The 13,380-nt window shown below is 44.3% G+C and overlaps 1 protein-coding gene across 6 annotated transcripts in view; it reads left to right on the top strand.

Annotated features, from left to right (window-relative positions):
- The first annotated feature begins 2,917 nt into the window (after positions 1-2,917).
- The window catches only part of ZDHHC21 (zinc finger DHHC-type palmitoyltransferase 21), a 34,215-nt gene continuing 23,752 nt past the window's right edge, over positions 2,918-13,380 (top strand). The window contains exons 1-4 of one of the 6 annotated variants that reach the window (XM_048504001.1): positions 3,869-4,413; positions 5,606-5,762; positions 7,791-7,968; positions 9,162-9,260. In XM_048504001.1, coding sequence (XP_048359958.1) covers positions 7,791-7,968; positions 9,162-9,260 — 277 coding nt within the window. In that variant the 5' untranslated portion in view covers positions 3,869-4,413; positions 5,606-5,762. Of the gene's footprint in view, positions 2,975-3,868; positions 5,840-6,287; positions 6,412-7,769; positions 7,969-9,161; positions 9,261-13,380 lie in introns of those variants that run through there. The other 5 variants (XM_048504000.1, XM_048503997.1, XM_048503996.1 and 2 more) reach the window with 5 other exon arrangements.

Raw genomic sequence — 13,380 nt, 5'->3', positions numbered from 1 at the left:
CACCCAGACTCACTTTGTAAGGGCTTTTGTGAGGATAAAATGCAAGAGAGAAAATGCAGATAGAGGGAGAACCACAGTCCAGCTCCTTTAGAGGAAGGACTGGATTACAATGTGATAGGTAGAAAAATATTCTATGGGATTCATTGCCACAAGATGTTTTAGATGGCTTTGCTAGTCTAGTCCAGGTGCTCCAGGAGCAGCAGGGAGCAGAAGGCCTCCTTGCTTTCATATCCTGCATGTGAGCTCCCAAAAAAAAGGCACCCTGGTGGAGGCCACTGTGAGTAGCAGAGTGCTGGACTGGATGGACTCTGGTCTGATCTAGCAGGTTCATTCTTATGTTCTTATGCTTATAAAAGGAAGTAAACATGAATGTGCAACAACTGCTATTAGGCAGTATAATGGAGAAACAAACCCTCTAGGTTCAGAAGAATTATTCTTCTGATTAAACACACACTTGGTATAAACAGAATAGTCATTGCTATAGCTTTCTGTTTTTGAGCTATCCAACAGTATCTGGCCACTGGAGGCAGAGGACTGAGCTCATCTGATCCAGCAAAAAAATTCTCACAGTCCTAACCGACAGAGGACTCCACAATAAATTGTACAGAATTAGTGTTTAAAAATCCCAGGATGACAACTCAGTATTGTCTTTATGTGTAAAAGAACACAGATAATAGCAGAGGGATGAGAACAGGGTGGGAAGAGAGTCATTTTTATTCCCAAATCAGATGAGTACAGGAGGTGGCACTTTTGTTGGAAGTGCAGGGAAGGGGGGAAAATCTGTCTTTGGGAAAACAGAGCACCTGCTCATGTGTGTCTGTTTAACCCACTCCCAAGACAAAAAACGGTTTCTTCTCTTCAAAATGACAGAGGATGTTTTTTGGGGCAGGGAGGGGGGAGAAGTGATGGGCTGGCGGGTGCACTCCTCTTTCATTAACAGACATCACATCACTACCTTTACCAGGCAGACTCTGTTAACCAGGTGGTTTTCCAGTGCCTTCCTGATGCAGGTAAGTGAACATAAGGTGATAGCCTAAAAGAATGCACCTTAGATATTTATAACCACCAAGACCTGTGTCTGTCTACTTATATAGCTTCACTAATACCTGTCTACTTGGAAGTGGATCCCATTGGACTAGTTGCCAGGATCTGAATGACTGTTGTCTGGGAGTAAAGGCTTAGCCCATTGCACCATTTGCGCCCCTTGCACACATGGAGAATGATGCACTTTCAATCCACTTTCAGTGCACTTTGCAACTGTATTTTACTGTGCAGAACAGCACAATCCACTTGCAAACAATTGTGAAAGGGACTGAAAGTGCATTATTCTGCATGTGCAGAAGGGATCTTGGGATTTACTTCAGAGGAGTCTTGATTAGGCTCTCCCCATAAGGTGCCCCTAGATCCCTGCTTTCTTTTACTATTTGACTTAGATGCAACGGCCTAACAGGGTCCCCCCCCCCCAAAAAAAAAAGATTGTGAAAAAGTTGGGAGCTGAGCCAGCGGGGCCGCGTCTCTGGCTTTCAGACCCAAAGGAAGGGGGCATTTTGTCCCCCTGATGCTTCGGGCAGGCAACGCCAGGAAACATAACTTGGAAATTAGAAAAGTAAATCCATCAAAGCCAGTTCTTTTGGGGGGGGCACACAATTAGGCGGGGGGGGGTGAGGTTCCCACAACAAAAAGGCCCCTGGATTGCTGAGTGACGTCTGCAGGTGTGCTGTGGGGGTGGGGGGAGAGAGAGAGAGAGAGGGGGAGGCTGGGGGAGGGGAGACCATCAATGGAAATTCATTTGGGCTCGGGAGGGATTCACTCGCCTTCCTCCTGACCTCCACTCATGAGAAACCTGAGTCCACCTCTCCAAGGACTTTGCGCCCACCCCACCCTCTGGAGTTTGTCCTTTGTCTTTCTCCTCCCCTTCGGAGCCACTAGTGCCAACGGAGAAGGCCGCTCTACGCCAGCGGCACTCTGACTGGTCATATTCTGCACATGCCCAGAGGTGCGCTCTTTTTTTATTAGAGGGCCATTTCCAGGGCAGAGTTCTGGCACCAAAAGGGAGTTTGGGGCTTCTGCCTGCCTCTGCAACGCCTGGAGCCTTGTGCTCGGGATCCCAGCGCTGGGAAGGAGGGCACCCCCCGCCCCAGCCAGGTGCTTCCCCTGCAGCCAAGGCAACCAGCTTCTGCAGGGCTTTCAAAGGCAGGGTGGCCAGGCGCTTTTGAAAGCCCCGCAGAAGCCGGCAGCCAAGGCAACCGGCTTCTGCGGGGCTTTCAAAGGCGCCTCGCTCCCCAGCAAGCCAAGGCAACCGGTTTCTGCAGGGCTTTCAAAGACGCCTCGCTCCCCAGCACGGTGGGGGGGCGGTCAGGGTCATCCGCGGGCCGTATCATGCCCAGGTCTGGTCTAAATTGTTACTTTCTACAGCACCGCTGGGCTCCTGCAGTGGTTTACTTCAAAGTCGTGACATAATAGTCTGTGGAGTTTTATCACTTCGCTCTCTACAGCTGACAGCTTCCTACTGGAACTTTTTAAAGGGGGCATTTAATCACGGACAATGGTCTTTTCAGAGAGGGCCTTTCTCGGGATGCAAGCCCCACTTTGGTTCAGTGGAGCTTTCGAGTAAGTGTGCACAGAATTGTATCTGCAGCTGTGGCACAAACAGCCCTACACCCGCCTCAATTTATTCATCTTTATAACCCGCCTTCCTCCCCAACGGGGAACCGAAGAGGCCTAAATCTCTCCTCCGGTGCAGCTTCCGTAGCGATTCCAGTTGCCAGGAGCGAGGAAAGCCCTAAAGCCACACGCTTTACACGGCTCGTTTCCTTTCCTCCGTTATAGCGTGAGAGACTGCGCGCGCACGCCGGCTCGTTTTCTTCCTCCTCCTGAAGGTTGTCAGTCCGCCTGGAACGCATGCGCAGGACTTCTGCGGAAGCCGGAGCGCGGGCCGACTTGGGTAGATGAGGGTCGGCGGGGCCTCGCCTCGGTGAGTGAATGAGCCGCGTGTGAGGCTGGGCGCCGGGAGGCGGCGCTGTTGCCATGAAACTCTTTGCCCTCTCCCGCGGTTTTGGGGGACAGAAGGACATTGTGGGTTCAAGGACTGTCCACGGGAGGAGCGGTGAAAGAGCGGTCCGGCCGAGGTTCATGTTCTTGTTGCACGGCTGGCTCGAGGCATCTTGCCGCGCCTAGTGACATCCTCCCACGTTGTTCCGGTGCCTCCAAGGATGACTCAAAAGGCGGCACTTCTGCAGTCTGCCGTCAACCCCGGTGGCAGCAGAACTATAAGGCGCACCTCCATTCATTCCTCCCCGTTTGGGTGCAAGGCAGGTTCCAGAGGCTAAGTATCTACAGCAGACCTGGGCATGATACAGCCCGCGGGCCGGATTCGGCCCGCCGGATGACCCTGACCGCCCCCCTGCCGTGCTGGGGAGCGAGGCGTCTTTGAAAGCCCCACAGAAGCCGGTTGGCTTGGCTGCCGGCTTCTGCGGGGCTTTCAAAAGCGCCTCGCGCCCCTGGCTTGCTGGGGAGCGAGGCGCCTTTGAAAGCCCTGCAGAAGCCGGTTGCCTGTCTTTGAAAGCCCCGCAGAAACCGGTTGCCTTGGCTGCCGGTTTCTGCGGGGCTTTCAAAAGCGCCTCGCCCCCCCTGCCTTTGAAAGCCCTGCAGAAACCGGTTGCCTTGGCTGCCGGCTTCTGCGGGGCTTTCCAAACCGCCTCGCCCCCTGCCTTGCTGGGGAGCGAGGCGCCTTTGAAAGCCCCGCAGAAGCCAGTTGCCTTGGCTGCCGGCTTCTGCGGGGCTTTCAAAACCGCCTCGCCCCCACTGCGTTTTGGGCCGGCCCTCCACAATATTTTCTGTTTCTTATGCGGCCCCATGGAAAAAATAATTGCCCACCCCTGATCTACAGCCTTCCTTTGACCTGGGCAGCAGTGGCACAGGTTCATGTCCTTGCAGGGCAGCAGTGGCACAGGTCATGTGCCTTCTCTCATACTGCCAAGTAGCCCACCTTTGACCCAAGTGGCAGCAGCAAGGGCATGGTGGTCGTGCACGTCTTCGCATGCTGCCCTGATGAGATCGAAGATGAACCTCAGAGGTAGTGCCTCTGCAGTTGACCGGCAATAGTTGAGAGGCAGATGCCTCCTGCCATCAGGGTCCAGGCAGCACAAGGGCAGGACTTCATCTTCACATGTCACACAAAGGCAACCTAGGTTTGCTCCTCAGAACTCAACAGGAGTTGCAGCAAATTTTATTGTAACCTCCCAGGAGAATTTGTCTGAGAGTATGGCATGTGAAACGTTTAATAGCAGGCTCAACAATATAATGCCCAAATAGGTTTGGACAGCTAACGTTCTACTAGATTGAGATTTCATTGTTGAGGATCCTGAGCCCACAATGCCGTGTGGTAAAAAAGAGAAGGAAACATTTTACTTGGTGAGCCACCACTATGTGTAAAATGTTATCTTTGGCACAATGATTAAGAATGCATTATTCCTATTTGTGGTATAACAAAGAAATATAAGGCCTGGTGGCCCAAGTGAATCTGGAGATAATTATCTGTACATTTCCAATGTAACTGTAAAACTAATCTGAAAAGTTATTATTAGGCCTGATCATTTTGTTCTGGCATTGTTCGGGTTTGACTTTAAAATACCTGAAAATTATCAGAAAAGCTGAGAAATGCTTGTACACCTTATTGGCTTTCCTGAAAATTTTCAGGTTTTTAAAGCTGAACGTGAAAAATACAAGCTGCGTTCAGCTGGTTGGGGAAGGGTGGATGCATACGGATATCAGGAGAACTCCCAATCTGAGCAGGCTGCCCTGGTGGCCACCTCCCCATTTGTAAAGGTGGCTCCCAATTTTGCAAACAGGTGGAGGTTACTTGCAGGGATTGGATCTTGATCTTGGCAGGCAACTTGCTACCTCCCTGCTCCAAAACTGGAGCTGTCTTTGCAAGTGGGGGGTAGGGAGGGAATTCCTGGCCCTGCAGGCCGTTAGGAACGTTGAAAAAGCTGAAATCTATTTGGCTTTTTTGGCTCAAGGCAAATTTGGCTCTGTCAAATAGCCTGGGGTTTTGGGGGAAACCCCTCCCTTGCCCCCCCCAAAAAGCTGAAAAATTATTTTTAAAGGGTTTTTTTTGTAATTCAGTTTAACTGAATTACACTCCCCCAGTTATTATTCTAAAAAATGAAACCTTCATCTGATTGTAAATAGTAAAATTGCACAATTCATGATTTAAATCCAGTCTTACTGACTAGCGATTTAAATAGATTTGATTTAAAGCAAAACTATCCTGGTTAGTGCCCAAGAACATGGAATTACTCTGGGTTGATTTTGTGTCTAGTAGCAAGTAACACTAGCAGTAATGCCTAACAGCAAATTCCTTGATAGTAAATGTGCTACGCCAAATGCTGTGTGTCAGAGCAGATGGAAATAGTAGCTGTTACACTGTATTTTTATTTTATGTGAGGCACCTTGTGGATCTTTCTGTGGTACCTAATTTTCCCACCATAAAACAGCTAGCAGCATCCTGAAAAGACCAGTCTTGATTTAGGTGCCAAGAGTAAAATGGCTTTTCCACCAACAATACAGCTCTGAGCTGCCTCTTCTCCTTCTGCTTTTGGAGGTTAAATTGCATGTCAGAACCCAACTGAAGATCTTCAATGTTACAAGTAATTGGAATCAATGGTTCAGATACTAGAACTGCCAGCCTACAGATCTCCCACTATTACAGTTGATCTCCAGATGATTAGTTCACCTGGAGAAGAAGACTTCTTTGGAAGGTGGGTTCAGTATCCTGCTGACGTCCCTCTTCTCCTCAAACCTCTGCCTCACCAGGTTCTACTCCCCAAATCTCCAGGTATTTCCCAACCTAGATCTGGGGAACTCTGTTTGCTCCATTGCAGAATCCATGTAGCCTATTAGTACACATGTAGCCCTCGATGTAAACAGTAAGCCCCCTGCCCCCCCTCCCCCTGGCTCCATTCAGGTTAGGATAATGCATAGGGAAAAGGTCCTTGTGTGCTGTGGTCTTGATCCAAATTAGGCTCTGTGCACTTGGAAATTGAGTTCCCAGTGTGGAACTTGCAAGTGCACATGAATTACATGCACTCAGGAAAAAACAAAATATGCAGTAAGGCCCCTGATTGCCTAAAACGTATTATGTTCCATCAAACAACTCTGCCCATTTGTCATTATTATTATTTATTGCTGCCCTTATGTCTGGTGCTATCTCTCAGAATATCTGCATGATTCAACCTCTCTCACTTGTTCCAAATTCCTCCCGAAACCTAGATATTTCCAGGCCCAATGCCTCAGGACTGTGTGTGGTGTAGTTAGATCCTTATAAAGATGGTGAACATTTGAATGAACATATGAAACTACCTTTCATCATACCTTTCATATCTATTTTTTAACAGAAAAAAACTTCAGGTGGGTAATCGTGTCAGTCTGTATTAGCAGAACAAAATTTTAGTTCAGTATCTATCACTTTGCAGACCACCAAAATTTCCCATGTGTAAGCTTATGTAAGTTACATCTCACTTTGTCAGGTACAAATAGGAATGGAGACCCATCTGCCCTTATATGTAGGTCAGAATGCCTTGATATACCATTCCTACCTTCTGACCTGGGTATGAGGACTGATGGCTATTCATTCCTATTTATACCTGACAAAATGAGATTTGATTCATGAAATCTTAAACCCTGGGAAAAATTGTTCTAGTAAGTGACTTCACTTTGGAAACATTGTTTGCTTCTCTCATGTGTGCATTCTGCCTCAGACATAACAAAAGCTGTACTCAGAAAGCATTTTACTTCAGAGTTGCAACAGTTGACAGAAGTCTTTAGACAGACAGATTGGCAGGAGTTTTTGAACAGACAATGTATAGCACAATGACATTTGAACTCAGGGTGGCTTAGACCCTAGTATCCTTATATTGAGCAACACTTTTATTGTGGCTGCTTTACAGTGGTGTTTCTAGTTGGCATTCTATGTCTTCCCCAACACTGCTTCCTGTATTAAATTAGCAGCTAAAAAAGCTAATATTTTCCTTCAATTTAATTGCTTTGAAGCAACACAGAAGATCTGGAATCTATACAATCTCTCCCATTTCAGCTCTTAGGTGAGTAATTTAGGTAAAGCTCATGACAGAGTGTGGGTGCAGAAGAAGAAATGTAGTTTGGCAAGTAGAGAGGTGCAAGATTACACAGGGGGTTTAAACTTGACTACCTAAATCTTTAATTGAATGCATCTACAGAATTTAGATAAGGAAAAGCTTTGGGAGGTGGAATGGAACACACTTGTCTCAGCTTCTGGTTTAGTGCTAGAGTGTGAAATTAGGAGGTTAGGGAAGTACCTGTGCAGATTTGTCTTTAATGATCCTAAAGCCTGCAGTTTCTTAATCGAGACCAGGGTGGAATGGAGGTGGAAGATTGAAAGGAGCTGGCAGTTTGCCAGATTACTTGACTGAGATGGGCTGGTTCGGAAAATATTGTCCAAGTGTTAAGCATGGAGTTATGGGCATGAATGAACAGAAAGCTTAGAGGTTATTCACTGTGTTGCATATTCATATTTGATTTACTCGTGTGAATCCCATAGTGGCAACTCCTGTGAAATGGCAGCTTCCTTGGTTTAATGTTATTTTTTTTTCACCCAGAGGTAAAGTTTGCTTCATGTATATTTGTTTTGCTACCTACAGGATACCATGAGCATCTGTTTTATCGACACAGCCTACAGACTTTCATAATATTGCAAAATGAATTCTAATTAAAGTTCTTGTTCTCATTAGGTCAATCTTTTTCCTTCCCAGATGGAACAAGCCGTTTTTCAGATTATGGGACTAAGAATCCATTTTGTTGTTGACCCTCAGGGTTGGTTCTGTATGGGCCTGATTATCTTTGTCTGGCTTTACAACACATTCTTCATTCCAAAAATTATCCTCTTTCCACACTATGAAGAGGGACATTTATCAGCAGTGGCAGTACTATGTAAGTCATGCTTAACACTATTTCCTTTGTTCTGCTCAGGCCTTGTGCTGGAGAAATCAACATTAAAGTCTTTTAAATGATTGCCTTGCTGTTTTTAACAGAATATTTGATTAATGAACCAAGTAATACATATGCACTTCTGATGTCTATACTTAAATGTCTGTGTCTTTTTTAAGTTTCTGAAGGAATAGAAAGGGCCTCTTTTTAATCAACATCTTCCAGTCATTGCTAGAAAGGAAATTCACAGCCATTGTTTTCATCAAAATTTTATAATCAGAGTCATAATGATTATAACTATGTTCAGGTAGTCTTTGACACAGATTGAAATGTCCATAGCGCATTTCCAAAGCATATTGGGAATCAACTTTATGGTCTGATTATATTCTCAAGACAAGAGGCAGCAGTGTGACAAACAGTTCAGGGTCACAAATGAGAAAAGGATTGGGACGAGACCTGGCAGGAGACGGGGTGGTGTAGTATAGGTGGAACAATGAAAAGATCGGAGAGAAGACAAGATAAAAGGATGAACAATCAGAGCCAAGAGATCTGGGACTTCACAATTAAGGCTTTGAAGCTGACATAGTGGCCAGTTACGTACAAGGTGTTTTGTGCATGGTGGGGGCAAGTGTCCTTCCTATCATGATTTTAATGAAAAGCAGAGAGTAAAAACCTTCTCTTCTTCTTCACTCTGAAGCCTTGGTTGTGCAAAATGTGCACTGGAATATAGTTTTGGATATGTGTCAGAATCCAAGTCAAGTCCTGGGCAGTCTCCAGTTCAGAGAATCTCAGTTAGCAAGACTGCAAATTACCTCAGCCAGTCAGAGTAGATAATACTGTATATTTGGAGCCATGGTCTGATTCAATAAGAAACAGCCTTGATGATCATGCCAGCAGGGTAGCCAAATAGAGTAGCCAAATAGAGCACTGCCATGATTATCAAGGAAGCAGACACATTCTCTTTCCAGCCTCTTGAACACTTTTGGGGAGCCTTTCATGCACAATCTACCCTCAAGGTTATGCAGAGTGGCCTTTAATCTCCCAGGACAATAGTAGAATGATGAGCTATAAATGTAGTATATAATAAATAAGGTGGTCTGGTTTTGAATTCTTGAAAATATGAATTGTTCCTCCAATAATCTCAGCAAAGCCTATTATTAACAAATTTCTTAATGGAAATGTTATCTTTTTTATAGGTTACTACGTATTTGCATTGTTCTGTATGGTTTCATTACTGAGAGCCTCAGTGGCTGATCCAGGGAGATTACCTGAAAGTCCAAAGATACCAATTACAGGTACAACACTGACTAATATTAGTAGGCTTTTTAAAGAGTGCATTTTCTGAAAATCTAGACCTATTTCTGTTTACCTGTGATAGCATAGAATCCAGCTGACTGATGATATATGCTGGGAAAGATATAGGGAGAGTTTGATGCTTTTGGATTTCAGCAGTTTGATCTATCATCGACCAGGACCCAACCAAGGCTCCTAGGTAGACAGATGGCTCACTTCCAGCTAAAGATGTTTAGGCCATTTCTCAACAGAAGAGCCTGTTGTATGAAGAAAACAAAATGCAATCTTCTGTTCCCTCCTTCAGACCGTATTCCTTTTGGGCAACAGGAGATAGCCTCAGTGGCTCCTGCTAATTCTTTGAAGGACATCTAGAAACTAGAGCTGACACAGTTGTAACAGCTACAAGCTTTGTCAAATTATAGCTACTGGAAGCTTATGATTCCTGTCCTTACGAGTTCCAGTTTCCATGCTAAGTTCCAGGTGCTGCTTATAACTTTTCTAGCCCTGTGGGGCCAGGTCTGAGATGCCTTATGGTGGTGATCAATACTGTGTAAGAAAAAGGAGAAGACCTTATTGGTGGCAGAACCAGAACAGTGGGCAGCAGGAACAGGAAAAGCAAACAAGCATTAGGAAATGTTCTGTAGTGATAAGCCAAGCTCAGAGCCATGTTCACAGCTGCTGAATGACTTGATCTCACAATCCTGCCGCTTACCATGATGTGTGCAAATAGCAGCAGATTATGTTGTGCCCTTGTTTTATTCAGGTTTGTTGAAATTTGGCCCCAAAGGCAGACAGAAAGGGGGAAAAGTTTGTAGAGGACCTGACAGTAGGTAGGGCTCTGTGGCTGTCACGAGGGTCCCAAGTCTTATTTATTTCCAAAGCTTTGGGTAATACCTTCTTTGGGTAATACAAATTATTTCCAAAGCTTTGGGTAATACCTTCTTCCAAAATACTCCTCCTCCCATCAGTGAAGGAATATCTGGCAATGTGTTCCTGTGGATATCGCCAGCATCTAAAATGAAGTTATCTGCCCTCAGAAATAACTTTTTTTTTTGGTTCAAAGAATCTTGCCACATGTTTTTTTAAAAAATCCTTTGACATCTAGTACAGATGCAATTGTTCTGTTTGGCCTTCACGGGGTTCATCTTCTGTTGTTATATGTTAAAGCTGTTGTTCTGGACTGTTGGTTTCAGAATTAAACATTTTGAGTTCAACTGTATTGTACGCTTTAGGTATATTTTAAATCTCTGCTGTGAAATACTTTTGAGTATTTTTTGGTGGAAAAGTAATTGGTAATAACATCGGTAAAATAAAACAAAAGCATATCTGTCAAGGAAGACTCCACAGTCCCCTTCTACTTGAATTGCTTATTGATTCAATACACTCATAGAAACTTCTTTTTTGTAGTTTATTACTTATAACAGGCAAGCTTACAAGTTGCTCTAACGAATTAATAAAAGAAAACTTCAGGAAAAAACGAACTGGGCTTCAGCTTCAGTTAAACCCTCACTCACTAACTGCCCTTCCTGTGTTCTGAGCCACATCCTCCAACTGACACTTTCAGAATGTTCCTGAACTCTTCACATGCCCCTTTTCAGCTGAAATTTAGGGGCTAAATGTCTCAAAATTTCAGTTAGATCCAATCATATCATACAGGCAATTATATATAATTAACCATTACCCTGACGACTTAGTGCATCAGCAATAATATTGTCCTTACCCTTTACATGTCGAATCTCAAATTCATAATCTTGTAGGGCTAAGGACCATCTCAAAATACGAGCATTGCTGTTTTTCATCTTGCTCAAAAAGGCCAAAGGATTATGGTCAGATCTTACAATAAACTTAGACCCTATTAGGTAAGGATGTAATTTTTTGATTGCCCACAAAATGGCGAGGCATTCCTTCTCGATCGTTGAGTATGCACATTCTCTAGGTAACAGCTTTCTACTAAGGAAAACTATTGGATGCATCAATTGGTCTTCGCCTTTCTGAACTAATGTAGCACCTAAACCTGCGTTCGAAGCATCAGTATACACTTCAAATGGTTTGTTAAAATCAGGAGCAACTAATACTGGAGCATTTACAACAGCCCTTTTACCCGTCAAAAGCAGTTTGACATCTATCGCTCCAAACAACTTTAAATGGAGCTAAGCTTTTTTTACATAGAATCTGATAATGGTGTAGCTAGTTCACTTAGTTGAGGTATGAACTTTCTATAAAAACCCAACTAATCCTAAAAGGACTGAATATCCTTTTTTTGTGGTTGGAATAGGCCAATTCTTAATACTGGCAACCTTAGCTTCAAGAGGCTTAATTTGACCGTTGCCGACACAGTGACCAAGGTATATCACCTCCTTCCATCCAAATTGACACTTATCAGGTCTCAAAGTTAACCCAGCTTCCTGAACCTTCTGCAAAACCATTAGGTATATGTTTCAAATGGGTCTCCCAGGAATTGGAACATGATGGCTATATCATCCTGATAACCAAAGGCATAATCTAACCCAGTAAGAACCTTATCAATCAACCTCTGGAAGGTTTTGGACGCTCCGTTGAACCCAAAGGCATTCTCTTAAATTGAAAATGCCCAAGCCCGCATACAAGGCTGTTTCTCAGAGGCTTCTTTAGTTAGGGGAATTTGCAATACCCTTTGAACAGTCCAAGGTGCTTATAAACTCTGCGGGAGCTAATATTTCCACCAATTCCTCCAAGCGGGGTGTGGGATAAGGATCAAGATTTGTAATTAGACTACCCTCTCTAAAGTCTACACACAGTCTGAATTCAGGAGGGTCACCCTCAGACGCTTGCTTTTTTCTTCACTAGTACTATGGGTGCTCCCCACGCACTGTTACTAGGCTCAATAATATCCCACTTCAACATTTGTTTTAACCTCCTTCTCCACAACTTCTTTCATCACGATTGTTAATAGGGTATGGTGTGATTTTAATAGGTCGCACACTTCCAGTGTAAATTTGGTGGGAAATCAGGTGAGTCAAACCGGGCTGTTCAGTAAACAACAATTCAAAGTCCTTTAACAAATGTCTAACTTGCTTACATTCCCCTTCTGATCATCCATCTGAAACTGCAACTTTACTCACATCAGAACACTCCTCAAAATTCCATTCCACAAACTCATCTGCGTTAGTGTCAACTTGTACTGGAAAAGTCATTACAGATCTCTCACAATATGGTTTTAACCTATTAAGCATGCACAGTTCTCTGCCCATCATCTTCTTGAATTACATAATTGTCATTGGGTAAAACCTGTATTATTATCACATAAGGTCCCTTCCAAGCCACATCCAACTTAACAGGCTTATCCACTGACAGTAATAAAACTTTATTACACCACTGCAAAGCATACGTGGTCTAGCCTTAATGGCATCAAAGTAGGTCTTTTGCTTTTTCGCTGAGCCTGCTTCGGAAATTCTCTGCTGCAGCTGTCGCCTTACTTCCTGCAGAGTTCTTTGCAGCTCACAGAAATATGCATTTACGTATCCTTGGGACAAGAGTTGTCGAGTAAAGAAGCCTTCCCAATTTGCTCTAGCTTAAGCCCAAAAGGACCTCTGATATCTCTACCAAACAATAACTGATTTGGACTAAATCCTAGGCTTTCTTGGACTGAATCCACCCGAGGAGAGCAAGCGTCAGAGAAATATGGTACCGCTTGATCCCATGAATTTGAATGCTGCTTTAGTACATAAGACTTCCAACAAAGAATTGTCCGTAGTTCTACCAGATAGCAATGGCCCTCTCCACTACAAACCAACCGTTTAGACTGAGGGTTATAATATGCCACTACAGGGGCAATGCTGAACCTCAAGCCAAACTCACAGAAAATTTTCATCACCTGTGACATCAAATTAGAGGGGCTTGTTGATCAGTCATTAGTACTTTCATCACACCATATGCAAATGGACCTACAAAATTCTGCATTAAGGCCTTAGCTACTGACTGCCAGATGTAATGTTTCTCTCCACACAAAAGGCACAAAAGGAAATCCTGGTTGCATGGTCAACTATAACTTCCACAATATATACTGTTTTCCCGAACTACTTCTAGGTAAAAGGACCTACAAATGTCCAAACTGAAGCCCTTGCAAAGAGGTTCATCAATTAC

The sequence above is a fragment of the Sphaerodactylus townsendi genome, linkage group LG07 (assembly GCF_021028975.2).
Source record: "Sphaerodactylus townsendi isolate TG3544 linkage group LG07, MPM_Stown_v2.3, whole genome shotgun sequence".
Taxonomy (NCBI): Eukaryota; Metazoa; Chordata; class Lepidosauria; order Squamata; family Sphaerodactylidae; genus Sphaerodactylus; species Sphaerodactylus townsendi.
Note: the sequence above shows the minus strand (reverse complement) of the source record. Positions and strands in the feature narration are given on the sequence as shown.